Source organism: Ischnura elegans, chromosome 1 (genome assembly GCF_921293095.1).
Source record: "Ischnura elegans chromosome 1, ioIscEleg1.1, whole genome shotgun sequence".
Classification (NCBI taxonomy): domain Eukaryota; kingdom Metazoa; phylum Arthropoda; class Insecta; order Odonata; family Coenagrionidae; genus Ischnura; species Ischnura elegans.
In genome coordinates this window covers 86,151,595-86,166,760 of record NC_060246.1, presented here as the reverse complement: position 1 = coordinate 86,166,760, position 15,166 = coordinate 86,151,595, and the positions used below count along the sequence as shown (strand labels likewise).

The window sequence follows — 15,166 nt, the reverse complement described above, 5'->3', positions numbered from 1 at the left end:
GTATTTTAAAAAGTAATAAAATCTACTGATGAAAATTTAAGTGCCAGGGTAAAATACTCTCAGGTGGAATTGCATATACTTCATTCATCTGCTATGCACCAGCTTTTAGTGCCATTAAGTCAGATTACCACAACCCTCCTCAATATCTTTTGCCCCAAAACACTGAAGTTCATTGTTGGAGCCCTGCTAACACAGCAATGATCAGTGATTTCTCCCAATCCATCACCAGTTGCTAAAACATTTTTAAGAGAGCTATCAATTTCCAATACTACTGAAGACAGAAAGACATTACATTTTACCATTACGTATAGTTGAATTGTGCAAAAAACTATAGGTATACCCAAGCAGTCAAATAACGCAATTCCAATAAACGCCCAGAAACCATAAAGCTTTGCACTTGAAACAATGGTAAATGACAAGTTTTGCAGATGATTAAAATGCGTAATTCATTTCTCACCTAACCACTTTTACATGTGAGAGGCAAGTTATCAAATGAAATAATTTCAATGCCATATTAAGGCAGATGGAAAATATGGAGTCAACGATTATGAAGTGATTTTTAGAGCTAGATCCATAAAATATATAAACTTGTCCAAGTAATGCATAAAATCAGGATTTCTATATTCAGCCTGTCCTCTGCATCCCTTCAATTCCTTATCCTCCCAGCCTAACAAGCCTATTTCAAATGCTACCAGTGGGGTAACTAGGGGGGGATGAGGGGATAGAATCCCTCAGAGATAGCCTCAGAGAAATAAAAGAATTATTAAAACTATTGTTTAGATATATTATAACTGCATCTCCTTAAAGGTAAATTTTAGTGCCAAAATGATGTAAAAAGTATTTCCAGGCATGTCATTTTTCAAAAATTTTCCTGGAAACCCCATTGCCTAGGGGGGGTGGGGTGAGTAGAAGGGGTCGCCATCCTAGGCCATCCCATTCCCCCTAAATCATATTCCTATTTGGATGCTACCATAATATATGTTCACTTCAGTAAATGACAATTTACAGACAGAAGTAAATTTAGAACACATTTCTTGAACTTAAAGCTTGATATCTAGTTATGTTCCCATCAATTCATACATATATTTATTTAAATAATTACCTCACACCACATTAATGAAGGAAGTTGCAACCATTTTCCCATTCCATAACATCAAAATTTTTAAATCAATCCTTTAAAAAAAATAAGGCTACATACCAACAAATTGTAATGAGTCAAGATGCACTTTTCATTTTAGTTGCTGGATACCTGAATGAAATAATTTTCATTGCTCATGAAATACAATCTAAATGCACCATATGCCACATTTCAATTCCCACATTTAACAATGCCATAAAGTTCATATTCAATGTTTCAAAAATAAATCACGTAAGTACGTGTTAGCAGGAGAACAATTTTTCAATTATTTAAATTATGTAGCTATGATGAAAGTTTTCTAAATCCACCTAAAAACCAATTAACAGCAATTGGAAGTGCAAATAAATCTAAATTCTCTCAGTCTAATCAATGGGGTAGCCAGGAATTTGATTCAGGGGGGAGAGGTGGTGACCAAAAATTGGGGGGGGGGATTTTTAAGTAGGTAGTGGGTTTTAAACTAATTTTTAACATTTTTCATTATCGAAAAAAACTTCATTTGTCAAAGAAGTCTCTTGTATATCCATTATTTTTCAATATTTTGTTTCCTTTTATGAAGGAAAGTAATGGTGTTTTTAAATTTGGGGGGGGGATCTGGACTCCCCGGACCTCCCCCCTTGCTACGCCATAGGGTCTAATTGATTGCTTCTTATTTTAAACAGCAGTGCTACGAAGGATCTGGTGTGTTCTACATGTCGGAGGACCCAAGGACTTGCCCTGAATTTGATGATGTGTTCTCGGTGCCCCTGCCCCCACCATCATACGAAGTGGCGGTGGGGAAGTGGGAAGAAGCTGTTTCAGAAGGGACCACAGGAGTTAATGATGAAGGAGCAGTAGGAGGAACAATTGAATCATCTAGCCTGCCAATAGACTCATCAGGTTTGCCTTCGTATGAGGCAGCATTGAAGTTAGAAGCCCAGGGCTACGTCTGAGGACCAAATATATTTTGTACTTGGGATAGCAAATACTAATAAGGAGATGAGACGTTATTCCTGATTTACATTAAGATAATGTAAAACTGTAACAGGAAATGTGCTCCTGCCGGTGACTCAACGTTAGAAATTGTCTGATTTTCTACAGCCAAAGTATGTTTGGATGTACTTACGAGCTTAAAATGTTTACATGATTTGAAAACAACCAGATATGACATCACTTTTGACACAAGTAAGAGCAAAACTAATGAACTCCAGTGGCTTCTAAGTTTTTTATCTCAAGAAGCCATTCAAAACAATTGAAACACAGCCCACCATCCCATGGAATAATACCTATAACCCCAAACTTGATCACAATCAGCCATGAGTATCAAATATCCTCATGAATATATGTAAATGAACCATTAAATGCTCCTTTTCATCACCATACCACACTTTTCCTTCAATAATAAAATGTCATGTTATTCATTTAAAAAATTACACTATGAGTATTCGATATATTAAACATTCCACTCTGAAATTATAATAAAAAATCCTCCCACATGAATTTCCTTCACAATAAACTTTGTATTGGAAAATAACCATTACATAAAAGGTCAAACTAGTTCTTATTTGACACTTCCATGAAACATTAAAAGCATGGTAGAACTTCTTTTGCATAAAATAAAAATAAAACTGATATTCAGCAATTGGCTTTAAGGAAAATATTATGAAAAATCTTACATACTGGGCGTAATCCAACATATGAAACATCAAAAGGTCTCATACTGAGCTGGAATATTGATTTAGTTTTTTCCATTCAGCTACATGTTATGCCATTAGACTTTATCTCAGAATATTCCTGCTGTGAATTTGCAACATTTTCTCTCCAAAATTAGTGGTAGGTACCTTATCAATTATGGAGTCTAGCATGGATTGATCATCAAAATTTCATTGAGAGCCAATCCTAACAAACTAGGCAGTGCATATCACATGGTACCTGAAAAATTAGCCAAACATTTTGGACACAAATAAATATAATGGAAAAAAGCAAAAGTTAGTGAGTTGCATATCATCAAATCATGGTCATCTTAACATTTGAATAAACAAAACACAAGTGACATTTAATTGGTAGGCAAAACGATATATTTCATTACAACCCCTTCATTTAGTAATGCAAGCCCATGCAATAATAAGTATGGCTAAAATTTATGTAATGATTAAATATGATCACATAAAATTCGAATGCTCAGCTTGGCAGGGCAAAACATAATAGTTTAAATAGCCACATGGTAGGACTTGACTTCATCACCATTAATGCCTTCTGAAATTAAATATGCTTGAAAGAAACACCTTAGTCACATTTCACTTAAAAGAGCGGATATAAGTATATTTTCAGTCTCAGATGATGAGTGAGATGCAATGTTTTAGAAGTAAAAGAATACATGTGGCAGATGGAATACTCGGTGAACACAGAAAAATAATGATAGCATTTGGGACAATTTCTATTATGCTTTCTCATAACACTGTGCAACAAAGTACACAGGTTATTATGATCACATAAGTGAGATTAACCTTTTTTTAAACCAAACCAAACCCAATAATAACAAGTTTCACAAAGGGCTATCAACCTATTTACTAAGCAATGAGAAATTCTATTACAAATTGTAGGCTTTCATGTTAGTTTAACTGTGGCAAAATAATACAAATGTTAACATTTTTACATCTTAATATGGAATTTTAACTTATTTCCAACAAACGTTAAACTGAATATTAGATAGAAAAAAATCAATGGAATCAAGAAATTGATTCAATGAAACCTAATAGACACACATATTTGATGAAAAATTGTATCATAGAAAATATAAGAGCTCTGCACAGGTTTATGTTGTAAGAAATTGTACAATGAAAGATTATATCTTTCAATAGAAAAAAGTGATGAATCAACATTCGTAATATGTATAATTATTTGTCTGCCTTCAATGTTTACATCATCGCACCATCAAAAGTATTGGCAAAAGCTTTTATCTTGAGTACCTTACCCTTTACTACCAATATTTAACTCTATCCTAGTTATGTTAATTTTACATTCACACAGTAAAGTGAAAGCATATTTCACTGGATCAAAAATTCTCATTGCCCTATTCTCTAAATATTAGTGCAGGGCTCTATGTGACTTGCCAATAATTCTGATATTTCTTGCTAGTGAAAAAATTGGGAAAAAGTAAAATACATTTTTGAAAAACATTCAAATAATCAAACAGTTAAAATATTCCACAACCCAACTTTTCTGAAAGGGAAAAGGTGATGAAGCAAATGGTGAGTAAAATTCTTGGAAATATGAACGTGTGCACCCTATGTTTTCCATTCAAAGCCAGACCACAACTTCAAATTAAATCTTTACCCGGAGGTATGCCTTAGCATCTTTTTATAATATTTGAGGCACTTGACAGGGTGATCCTTTGTGATAAAATCAAAAGTTCCATGGGCCTTATAGAGAATGTAAGTAATGCAAAGAATTGATGTCTAAAAAAGTAAAATTATGAAGTCCAATTTAGACTGAATGTTATTTTTAAGGTTAGCATTAAAATGGTATGTATCAAATGACTTGATAGTTTTTATTTTTCCAGGGTTTACCTGGAGTGTTAAACCCACTGCCCTTAACCTTTCCTCTAGCCTTGACGTGTTAGTATCTTCCTCTAGCAATCCATAAGAGAGATCTACATTTGCCTTGGAAGAATGTGCTTAGTAACATCCAGCAAATAACAAAAGCAAAGCTCTCCCCTCCAATAGGTACTCAAAATCATTATCCAAGAATTTAAATGAAGACTAAATGATTTTGTCGATCTGTAATCAATATTTTGTAGTTAATGAAAACACAATCAGAGGTATTTCATACTTCTCTGCTGTTTCAACCACCTCCTTAGGTGAAATTGAAAACTTTTTTAAATTGTTCCTTTACATGCCTCAAACAATGAACATAGAGCTAAAAATACTTTTACAAACAGACTTATCCCTAATTTTACAATAGAGATGCATTTATTGAAGTCCAAACCCTTCAAGATCTACCTAGAATGAGACCATTTTAAAATTGGGGAGGTAAGGATGTATTACCAGCTATTATTAATTATGGGTACCAAGTTCATCAGATCATAAAAAATTACTCATTTAAAGAATTTAAAGTTATTGCTGCATTAAAAAAAAATATATGCCCTAAGATAGAAGGCACCTTAAGTCATTCAACTCTTGCAAACAAAACTCTCATTGAAGCCTAAGGGTACCTAACTTAAAGATTATTTCATCTTTTTATTAAATTTCACTAAGAAGATTTAATACGTCCGAGCAACCCAGTGTGATATTGTGGGGGACTCTGTGCATGGTTGGGCCTGATAAGGATATACCAGATTGATGAGTTGCTTCAGAGGGAGTACATAATAAAAGAGGAAGTGTAGAGATAGGTAAAAATAAGATCCCAATCACATTTCACAGAGGACTGGGACTCACTACACATAGGTCACTATGGATGATACACAAAGGCCCAGACACTGAATGAAAGAGTGACTCATTTTGAGTTATTATGAATGTGTTAAGGTAAGTTTGAAAGAGAAAATTCAAATCATTCTCAGAAATTTCTATTTTGGAGAATATTGTCACTTAAATTAAGACACCATTTTATGATTTAACTGCTGAGGCACAGCAAAAATTTCTACTCCAAAAATATATCAAATAAACAACCTCAAAAAGTATCAAAGACAACCAATTAATATGGAGACAAAAGGAATTGACTAAATCAAAACATTTTTGCAGTCACCCTCGATCCAGCAGTAGTACCTTAATAAGTAAAATTACACTGATTGCCAACATGATTCTCTGATGGTCAATGAGGAAAAACACCAATAGATGCCATGTGTAGTGAACTAGAGCTTGTGCTAAGCTTAACACTTCGCAGGGAGTTCATACCAAATTATTAGAGCATGGTGGGAAATTAAGAAGAGTACAAGTACATACATAATTCCAAATCTCTTCCCTGGCAAAAACAGCATTTATGACGGCTTCCTCCATGATGTGCATCCCTTCACATCAGGCGATTAACAAACACTGCTAGTTCACTTATCCTAACACAAGGCTCGACGCCTGACAAACAGGCACTGGTTTGAATAGCTACATTGCTAACAAAAGGTTGATTCTACATGGTGCAACACTTAGTGATAATGTACACGTATAGAGGGGGCATTCAGTGTGAATGCACCCTTAAAGCTGCCGAATTCTGAAATGGATTAGGGTGATAAACAACAAAAGGTTGAGAGGGTGTATTACAATTCTACAACCCCGCTTATACGCATTATTCAAAGATTTTCTTTACCTCATGAAACCTAAAAAGCAAATGGACTTCACATTGTCATGTATGCAATAATCTGATTCATTACAAGGTGAAGATATAGGATGCAACAGCATTTATAATAATTGTTGAGAAATATGTAGACAGAATTAAATGTATAAAGGGGAATCATTATAGTAATACTGACAAATTGTTTCATCAATAGAGCGAAGACTAAAATTGAGCACCTGATGTAAAAAAAAAAAAGTAAATGGGCAATAGTTGATGATCATGAAAATGCTGTTTGAAGAAACAGCTAAACATCTGACAGATGATTGACCCTAGACTTAAGAATGTATCTCCAAAATTACTAGAAGAGGAGTTCAAAGGCCCTGACACCCTCATACTTGCTACAGCCTTGGTTATTTTCACGATAGTGAATATTTACATGTAATCGACAGCCAATAGCCTTTCAAAATGTGATAACAGTGTCCCAAGGATAAAGCTTTCTCGTGAATAACAAAGCAGGATTCAAACAACATCACAGGAAAAAGTATCCACTTAAAAGTCTAGTATGTACATATAGGAATACCTGTGGAACTATAATTTTTTAACAGAATGCACACTTCATAGCTGAAACACTGCTGCACAAATGCACACTTCAAAGCTGCACAGATGTTAACAGCAAGGAAATAAAATAGGAGGAATACCCATACTCAGGGAAAAATCCAGGAAAGATATACATAGTCAAATGGAAAATTAGGTAATTCCTTAAATATGACAGAATTCGCATGAAGGTATCCAGAAGTGATTTCTGCAAATTTTAAAACACTTACATACTTTTTATACTGTTACAATACATGTATTGCAAATGCAAAGATAACATTGAAAAAGTTTTGAATTTTATTTTCTTGATAGTGGTCATTTCTGCATTAGCAAAACGTCAAACGTATTACCTCCATTTGCATCCATCAAAGAACAATCCAAAAAGAAACAGTGTATTTCTTTTGAGTGGAGGACATGGAAGAAAAACTGTTAGAAGTTTCAACATAAAATGACGGGCCAAAATGGACCACATATGTATTGCATCGAAGACTTCATCACAATGCTGGAAAAAGTCGATTTCAGTAATTTTCATTCCTACAAGAAGGCGAGAGATTTAGGATAAGTGTAAACATAACAATTTAAAATTGCAAGAGCACTTAGACTGAATTTAGAGAAACCTGGTTCCAGGAAACTTATTTTTCCAGCATTAGAATTGATTTCTACACTTCTGTAGCTAGAGGTAATAAAAACACCGTGAACCAGAAGCCATGCTCAGGAACAATATTATTTAGTAGGACAACGTTACAAAGGTGAGTGTAATAATATGATGGAGAAGGAAAGAAGAGATTTCTCATGTAACACTTGCAAGAAAATGAGAAACAACAAAGGTCATTTGCACCAATGAAGAAAGAGAAGTTACGTACAGCAGAGAGAAATCTAACATTGGCATTGGTCTGAGATCAACAGAAGGGACTTCCCTTGAAAATAAATATTTTATATTAAACAAACTATGGTGTACTTACTAGTAAATACCATCTTTCATTCATTTCAATCATTATATTCTGCCAAACTCACTTCTGGATCAACAAGCACTCACTTTACTAACTAATGAAAAGGTAAACCTTTGATTTCCACTAAATATATCTACTCTGTTACTGATATGTATTGATAGGAACTTAAGTCTCAGATATTTAACTCTAAGATGTAAGACTAATTTCTTAACCATGTTAATATCTCCCTGATGCCATATATGGAATAACTATTAAAATTCATATTATCACAAATTATATTTAATTACATACAGTCCATGTTACACTCAAATATCACATACAATCAAAGTTATCAATCATTCCTTGATAAAAGAAGAACATTTACATAACAAAGAAAGTTTCACTCCAAGGAAAAACAAAAAAGAAATATTATCACTTAAAGCAAAATGGAAGAATGCATACAAACTGCATTTCAATCCTCCAAGAAAGCATTTGTACTTTGATATATCACTGTATTTGACACTGAAACTAATTTTACATTTAGATAGAGTACAGCAGAGGGAAAAAAAGATTTACACAAATGAACCTAAGGCAATAAAAAATTTTTGCACCCTGAATTAACACTGAGTCAACTTTTCAAACGAGTGAGATGTGATACAAGTCGAAATAAAAGTTAGTTTCTACCAATATTTATGGTTTTATGAAGTAAATACGACGTGATATGAAGTAAAGGCAACGAGAATTTTTAACTCACATTTTGTATTCAATGTCACATGAACGAATATCAAGAGTCTGATGATTCTTGATTTTTAGTGTTACTCCCTGAATTAGATGTTGTTGTTGCTGCTGCAGAAGTAGATGGTGAGGAAGCCTGCGACACAGGCTGGGATGGAGTCGTGTTTGACGATGTAGCTTCATCCCTTTCCATTTGCTGAATAAGTCTATGACGGCGTATGTTAGATAACACACCATCTAAGCTTGTGGTCTTCTTTTTGGCACTACCCTTTGGAGTCCCTGCACCTATTGCACGTCTAGGAGTCAGTGTTGATCCAGAAAAGTCTTCTGCAAAATCAAAATCCGATTTTTCTTCTGGAACACTGAAAGGCAAGTATTCAACCATATTCATTCTCTCATATATTTAACATAAGGTTAAAATATCTTTGACCACTTGATAATCCCACATATATGTACTATGCAAGCATCAAAAAATTTTTGTCGCTAAAATCTAAATTCAACCCATTTACCAAATATGCATATCAACTAATACCCATTTTGTAATCCTTGGTAACATCTTCCCTCACAGAAAGCCTTAAGTTTAGCAACATTCTTCCAAGGATAGCATTTATGTCAGATAACTTTTGCCTTGTGTAACATACAATTACAGCTTAAGTCAAGGTTGCAGTCATGATTTGAGATAAATTTGGCTGTGCTTACAAAGAGTAAATAAATAAGAATAAGTAGTATGACTTCTAGCATCCAGATATCCTCTTTTTTTTGGGTTATTTATTCATATTCTGACATTTTCTTTAAGTCATCTTAATCATTTTCATTTTGGTTTAGCCATGAGCAAATGCGGAGATGACTGGACACTTCACCACTCAAGTAGCATGACAGCTACATGAGTGAGCTCTCATGCTACATAAGTGAGCTATAGGTTATTTGCTTGGGTAGGAAGGCTTTTCAAAGACAAGCAGTTAAAATTCCTCAAAAACCATTTAATAATTCATATTTTGATAATCAAATTTTACAAGAGACAAATTCCTTTCGTGGCATATCTTCCTCACACGGCTCCGGAGCATTCAGCTTCATTTACAAGAACAACAAAGTATGTTTCAAATACAAGTATGAATTAAGAAGACATGAACCAATTATTATAATAGCTAACTAAAATACAGCTATTTCCTCAGAAAATATTAATAATAAAATAACATAATGATCCAATGGTTGTCCATAACTTTTGAGAGCTAAAAATAAACCTGACTAAAATACATCCTTAGGGGAAACCGAAGATTCTCACAATTCATAGCACAACATCAATTATTGTATCGGAAATATGTCATCTGTCCCAACTTATCATATGAAAAAATATCAGTGACATTTCTATACTTCCAAATCGGAGAAACATGACTGGTAAGAATATAGTCCATGCGGAAAGTAATAGCGTTAAAAAATGAGAGAGAATGTAAAATCCTCATAGCCAAACCTTTCTTGAGATTCTTCTTCATCTGGGTAAAAATCGGCTTCTGCAGGTGATGGAGCCCTTCGGCCTGGGCATTGCCACTCCAATTCTACAGAACCTCCTCGGTCCAGTATTTCGTATAGACGTATGATATCGTCTGCGGGGGGCTCCCACCCTCGGGATCCCTAGAAAGGAAATAAGGATATTACTCCAATGGGATATAGTTTCATTTCTAACATCAGCCCGCCCTCGTCACTAACAATTCCACATCATCAACGTCTCCTCTATAACAATTCTGTCCTTTATATCCCACGACTACTTTATTATCTCACACTGAATGCACAAATCATGCATAACATAAGAATGAGTTATAGACTGTTAACACAAAATGTTTCCACAATACCATCAAGGATCGAGAGCAATGGCACAATATTACCTCAAAATATACGAAAGACACTGAGATAAGGAGTATTTTCATTTATTTTCACTTGCCTTGACCTTTCCTTCATAGCGTTCATCATCTGAGCATTCCACACACCAATTATCTGACGAATCCTGCTCAGCTGTTGTCTCCGAATTTTCCCCGGACATTTTGTGGAAAATGCCCTTACCTTTACTATTCAATCAATATTGCGATTCGTATCGAACTTGGAGCATGAATTTAGTAAAATAAATGCACAAATTTTAAAAGAAAACATCCAAAGCCTCCCTTATTGCCTCCCTTATTTTTCGTTACTCATTTGATTACGTGTGTTTATCGGCCACCAGATGGATTATAGTCGACAGTGACAAACCCCGCCAAGTATGAGTTTGACGATTATGGGGCTCTATATTGAGTCGTGGTTCTACTCTCTGATCACATTATTTCTCATTAGATAAAAGGTTATGCCAACTTCAATTAGACACCACGCAGGTAGTTTTACGGTGGCATTGGCTCCACGCAGCTCTACAAGTTAAGCCATAGCCGATACCCCCAGTGAATAACCAGTCTCCCTGACAAGTCATTCACCGAAACACCCGTCAAGTATCTTCTTTGTAAAAGATAAAAACGCATTCACTGGCCGGTAAGCAAACACTAATATTTCAGTAAAAAATATTCGCCGATTTGAGGTGAAAGTGGACGGCATGTGTCAAAGAAGCAGACGAGTTATAGCGGATTAAGTTTCTAACATCTAACAAATGGAGGTTTTAGAGACCAGTGCTTAATTTTTAAATTTTTAAGAAATTTTTTTGTGCCAAATTAGAGATATAAAATTAAATTTTCAACAAAATACAAGTGCAAATACGACTAAAATTCAAATTTGTCATGTATCTTTCAAACTTTCCCTGAATTTTTATCTCGTATGCTTCGTAACTATCAATGTGGTGACTTGGCTTTTATAGTAGGGTAGATCGGGGCAATTTCGACACCTTAAGACATTTTTAACTTTAAGATTTTTACTAATTTAGTTACGTCTTTTATTGAAGTACTTGAAAATTTGTAGGGATTTTCTCCATCCGTATGATATGTTATGTTAACAAATGACAATTATAAAGTAAAAAAAAGTGTTTTCGCTGACTGTTACTATAAGTCGGTATTTTCCCAGTCTCTGGGGTAATTTTGACAGGCCTTTGGGGTAATCCCGATGGTGGTAAAAATAAGAAAATAATTACATTACTACATGGAAGTGGCAATTTTTTTCGGTGATATACAAAACTATGTAGAAATTAGAATCAAAGGCTTATGATATCATTAAAAATGAGATACTTTCCTAAAGTCGGGTACCGGAAAGTGAATGACCGGTTGAGGTAACAAGGTTAAAAGACCAAAAAAGCGTAGTTAATAGTACACCATCCTACGTCGGTTAGTTGTGTACATTGATTCTCCCTTAATGCATGACGAAAGCTCAATAGTGATTAGAAATGAAAGAATTCATAGAATATTTCCGTATTTCAAGCTGCTGCCGCTAATATACATTTCAAAGTGCATTACTTATTAAAATTGGCGGAACAGAATATATTGCTCTCATTGAAAATTACTTCCGTACTGTTGGTAAACAGCGCCTCCAGTTCGTTGGCTTAGAAGTTCCAAAATTTAAACTAGGACAAGGAAGAAAAAATCTGTTTAATCTTAAATAAACCAAGACTTCAATGAGGGGATGAGATGTGCTCAGTAATCTGATTCCCATTAGCATCGTGTTGAAACACCTTGATTTTCGAAGAGGAACGTAATAGCCGACGCGACCATGAATCTGACTTTGATTTCTTTATGACAAAGAAATTTAGCATCTCAAAAATTCAAATAAAAATGTTTTCCTGCCTTCCTCAAATTAAAATGCTGTTCTGCAGAGCCAACTAGGAAATAATTACATACTTCATGTTTTCATTCGCTTTTCCTCACTTCTATAGGATGCGTTCTGAAAGTAATGCAATTAATTTTTTAAAGAATTTTTTTGAAAATATTTGCACCAACACTTTAAATTCTTAAAAGTACTGCCATTGGGCTTCTACATATTCCATCAACTCTGCCATGACTGGTACGCGCCCAGGAAGGCTTCTTCGGGGACCTCTCTCAGGTTCCTCGTCACGACTGATAGTCTTTCTTCTAAGGAAGATCGGAGCGCGTTTTAACCCAACAAGACCACTGTAATCGGATGGAGTTAAATGAAATTCAGCACTTTTCTCCTGAGTTAATCAGATATTTCGAAACAGAATTTTATTATTCTTCCTAGGGAAAAACCATCCCAAAATCTTCAATATCTGCGGCAGAATGGGGAAAAAGATTTGTTCAGGAGGTTGTGAAAGAAAATCAAAATATTTAATTTTAAGGAATAAGTATTTCGCAGTTTATTTTCTTGCCGACAGTATGGAAGACATCTCAGCCCGTGAGGAAGTGTGAAATTGTACTACGGTTTTTTTTTACCCCTTATGGCGAAATAGAGCGAAATAAAGTTGGAGACTGCTGAATTTTATTAAATAGTGTATAAAAGGCATAATAAATTAAAATAGGACGTTTTCCAATTAAAATTTCACTTTAGTATTGCTTAAAAGGATTTAGAAGGCGTTAAGAAGAAGATTAAGCATGATTAGGAGGGTTGTGGAAAAGGTGAAGAACCTCATGGATATTGAGGAATTATTGCCATCGAACAATAAATACCACCGAATGGAATGATTTCCCTGCTTTGCACTAATGTTTACCTCTCTAATGAAGTGTATGAAGTATAGATAACGAGAGTTGACACATTTTCACGGTATTTTACGACGGCGACCTTTGTCATATGTCCATTTGGCGAATATTTCAAGTGAAAAGATGAGTTTGGCCGTGAAAAAAACAGCGACGCAAATGACGAGGTCGGCATAGTGTGGGGCGTACCTTCATCACTCAATGTCAGCGAGAGACGATGCTCAAGAGTTTGTGGGTTGAGAAATACTCGTCAAGTTCGGGTGGGTAAACACTAGTGGTCCACCCCTTCCTACTTGTCCTTTCAAGAACACCGCGTGGTTACGAAACGCGGAAATCCTTCCGATTTCACCTCGATGGCCACCAGCCAAAAGGTGCAAAGGCGACGCAATTATGTAGCACAACCGAGGTCACTGAACCAAGGGCGAACCCAGGATCATAACTAGGGGGGGTAAGCCATGGTCTATGGGGGGGAGGGGCAATACAAGTTGTGACATTTTACCATGGAAAAGGTGAATGAAACCAACATTTGAGAAAATAATAACAGCACTTTATTAGTTTATCAGATTATTTGCTTGAAAAAAATGGTTTTATTTTAGTTACATACCTTAAACTAATGCATATCATTTTTCGTGGGTTTAAAGAAAATTTGTTGAATACTTTCGTTTCAATTCAGTGCTGATTCTGCTTAAAGACTTCTACGATTTTTGCTTCCAGTGGGGGGGCAGCTGCCCCCCACTGCCCCTCGCAGGGTACGCCCATGCAATGAACGATAACCCAATCTGTGATTCAAACTTCAACTACCATGCCTTGAGAGCACCTGATAATCTTACACGCCGACAATATAATGCTTAAAACATACTCTGATTCGTAATACCTATTGGGGAATTAATATTCTCTGGTTGTCCACTGTATTAATCATTAACATTCTTTGATTTGACGTCAATGGATGTCCGACTCGATAGCTTGCACATGATAATCGTTAATGCTCATTATATGGTTAAAATTGCAACAGGATATGGCTTCAAAAAGTGATCAAATATATAACGTAAACCTCAACTTGAAAATTATTTTCACCAAGGCCAAATTAAGGCTAAAAAGATAGATTTTTAAGTGACTTAACTTAGTTATTTCGATTACTAAAAGCAAAGGAGCTAGTCATGATTTAAAATGTCGGTAATTTCCTTCCAATGGTGATGCACGCAACATGAGCTTTGATTCTTCCATTTTTTTACGCTTAGAAGCAATTTGTAAACCCGCCAAAGCAATCGCATTTCAGGACCGTCGCATTATTGATTTTCGCGATTCAACGCATAGTACCAAGAATGCTCACCAGAGTAACGTTTTTCGACGCTAGTGACACCAGCGGCTTGGCCCCGAGGTGAAATGAGAAAAATACCCTCTCCCTCCTGTAAACCTACAACCCTCCAAACACAACAACTCTCCTCCCAGCGCCCAACCAAGGGGTCATGGCGTCAGCCGCGTGGGACAACCCCGATAACAACTCATGAAGCTAGAATCATCACTCCATCGCTGGATACCGGCGAGGCGATTGCACACCGTCGCCAAGTGTTCCGTGCTGAATCGTATGGCCAGCCCCGCATCGATCTACCGTGGCGAATACCTCTCCCGCAAGGTAAACTACGTTCGATAATATTTTTTAATAGCTTGTAAGAAGGAGACGGTGTAACCCATTCGGAAAAAAGTGCATGCGCAAATGCCAATCGGTTCTAGAGGTATATAAGAACTCAAGGGGAGAGATAGAAGACCTTGCTTTTAACCTGTGGAGCGTCTGTTATTCGCGACGCCAATCCTCCCCCGTTTCTACTGTTTAGATGTAGGTATTTTTTAACTGGTCTTTAAAAGTAAATGTTCAAGTAATTATGCATAATTATAAATATGCATTGTTCAAAATTCAATAATAAGCG

General features: G+C 35.6%; 3 protein-coding genes across 7 annotated transcripts in view; 2 read left to right on the top strand and 1 right to left on the bottom strand.

The window, feature by feature from the left end:
- The window catches only part of LOC124165334, a 253,448-nt gene extending 248,795 nt beyond the window's left edge, over positions 1-4,653 (top strand). For 3 of the 4 annotated variants that reach the window (XM_046542694.1, XM_046542720.1, XM_046542710.1), the window contains one exon: positions 1,798-4,653. In XM_046542694.1, coding sequence (XP_046398650.1) covers positions 1,798-2,067 — 270 coding nt within the window. In that variant the 3' untranslated portion in view covers positions 2,068-4,653. The remainder of the gene's footprint in view (positions 1-1,797) is intronic. The other variant, XM_046542702.1, reaches the window with a different exon arrangement.
- A 3,524-nt stretch (positions 4,654-8,177) lies between these two features.
- LOC124165326 (PAXIP1-associated glutamate-rich protein 1) lies at positions 8,178-10,806 on the bottom strand. The gene is made up of 3 exons (XM_046542684.1): positions 10,571-10,806; positions 10,103-10,263; positions 8,178-8,996 (listed from the first exon to the last, which is right to left on the bottom strand). Exons 1-3 carry the CDS (start codon positions 10,667-10,669, stop codon positions 8,684-8,686), a joined length of 573 nt encoding a protein of 190 aa, XP_046398640.1. The 5' UTR covers positions 10,670-10,806; the 3' UTR covers positions 8,178-8,683.
- Positions 10,807-14,626: 3,820 nt separating this feature from the next.
- LOC124165271 (solute carrier family 22 member 8-like) overlaps positions 14,627-15,166 on the top strand; it is a 37,350-nt gene continuing 36,810 nt past the window's right edge. The window contains exon 1 of one of the 2 annotated variants that reach the window (XM_046542612.1): positions 14,627-14,874. The gene's annotated coding sequence lies outside the window, so the exon portion shown is untranslated. The remainder of the gene's footprint in view (positions 14,875-15,166) is intronic. The other variant, XM_046542604.1, reaches the window with a different exon arrangement.

Coding starts and splice junctions, on each gene's coding strand:
- LOC124165326 (XM_046542684.1), bottom strand. CDS start 10,669: ATGTCCGGGGAAAATTCGGAGACAACAGCTGAGCAGGATTCGTCAGAT. Junction 10,264..10,570: donor GCTATGAAGGAAAGGTCAAG/GCAAGTGAAAAT, acceptor TTTCCTTTCTAG/GGATCCCGAGGGTGGGAGCC. Junction 8,997..10,102: donor GAAGAAGAATCTCAAGAAAG/GTTTGGCTATGA, acceptor CTTGCCTTTCAG/TGTTCCAGAAGAAAAATCGG.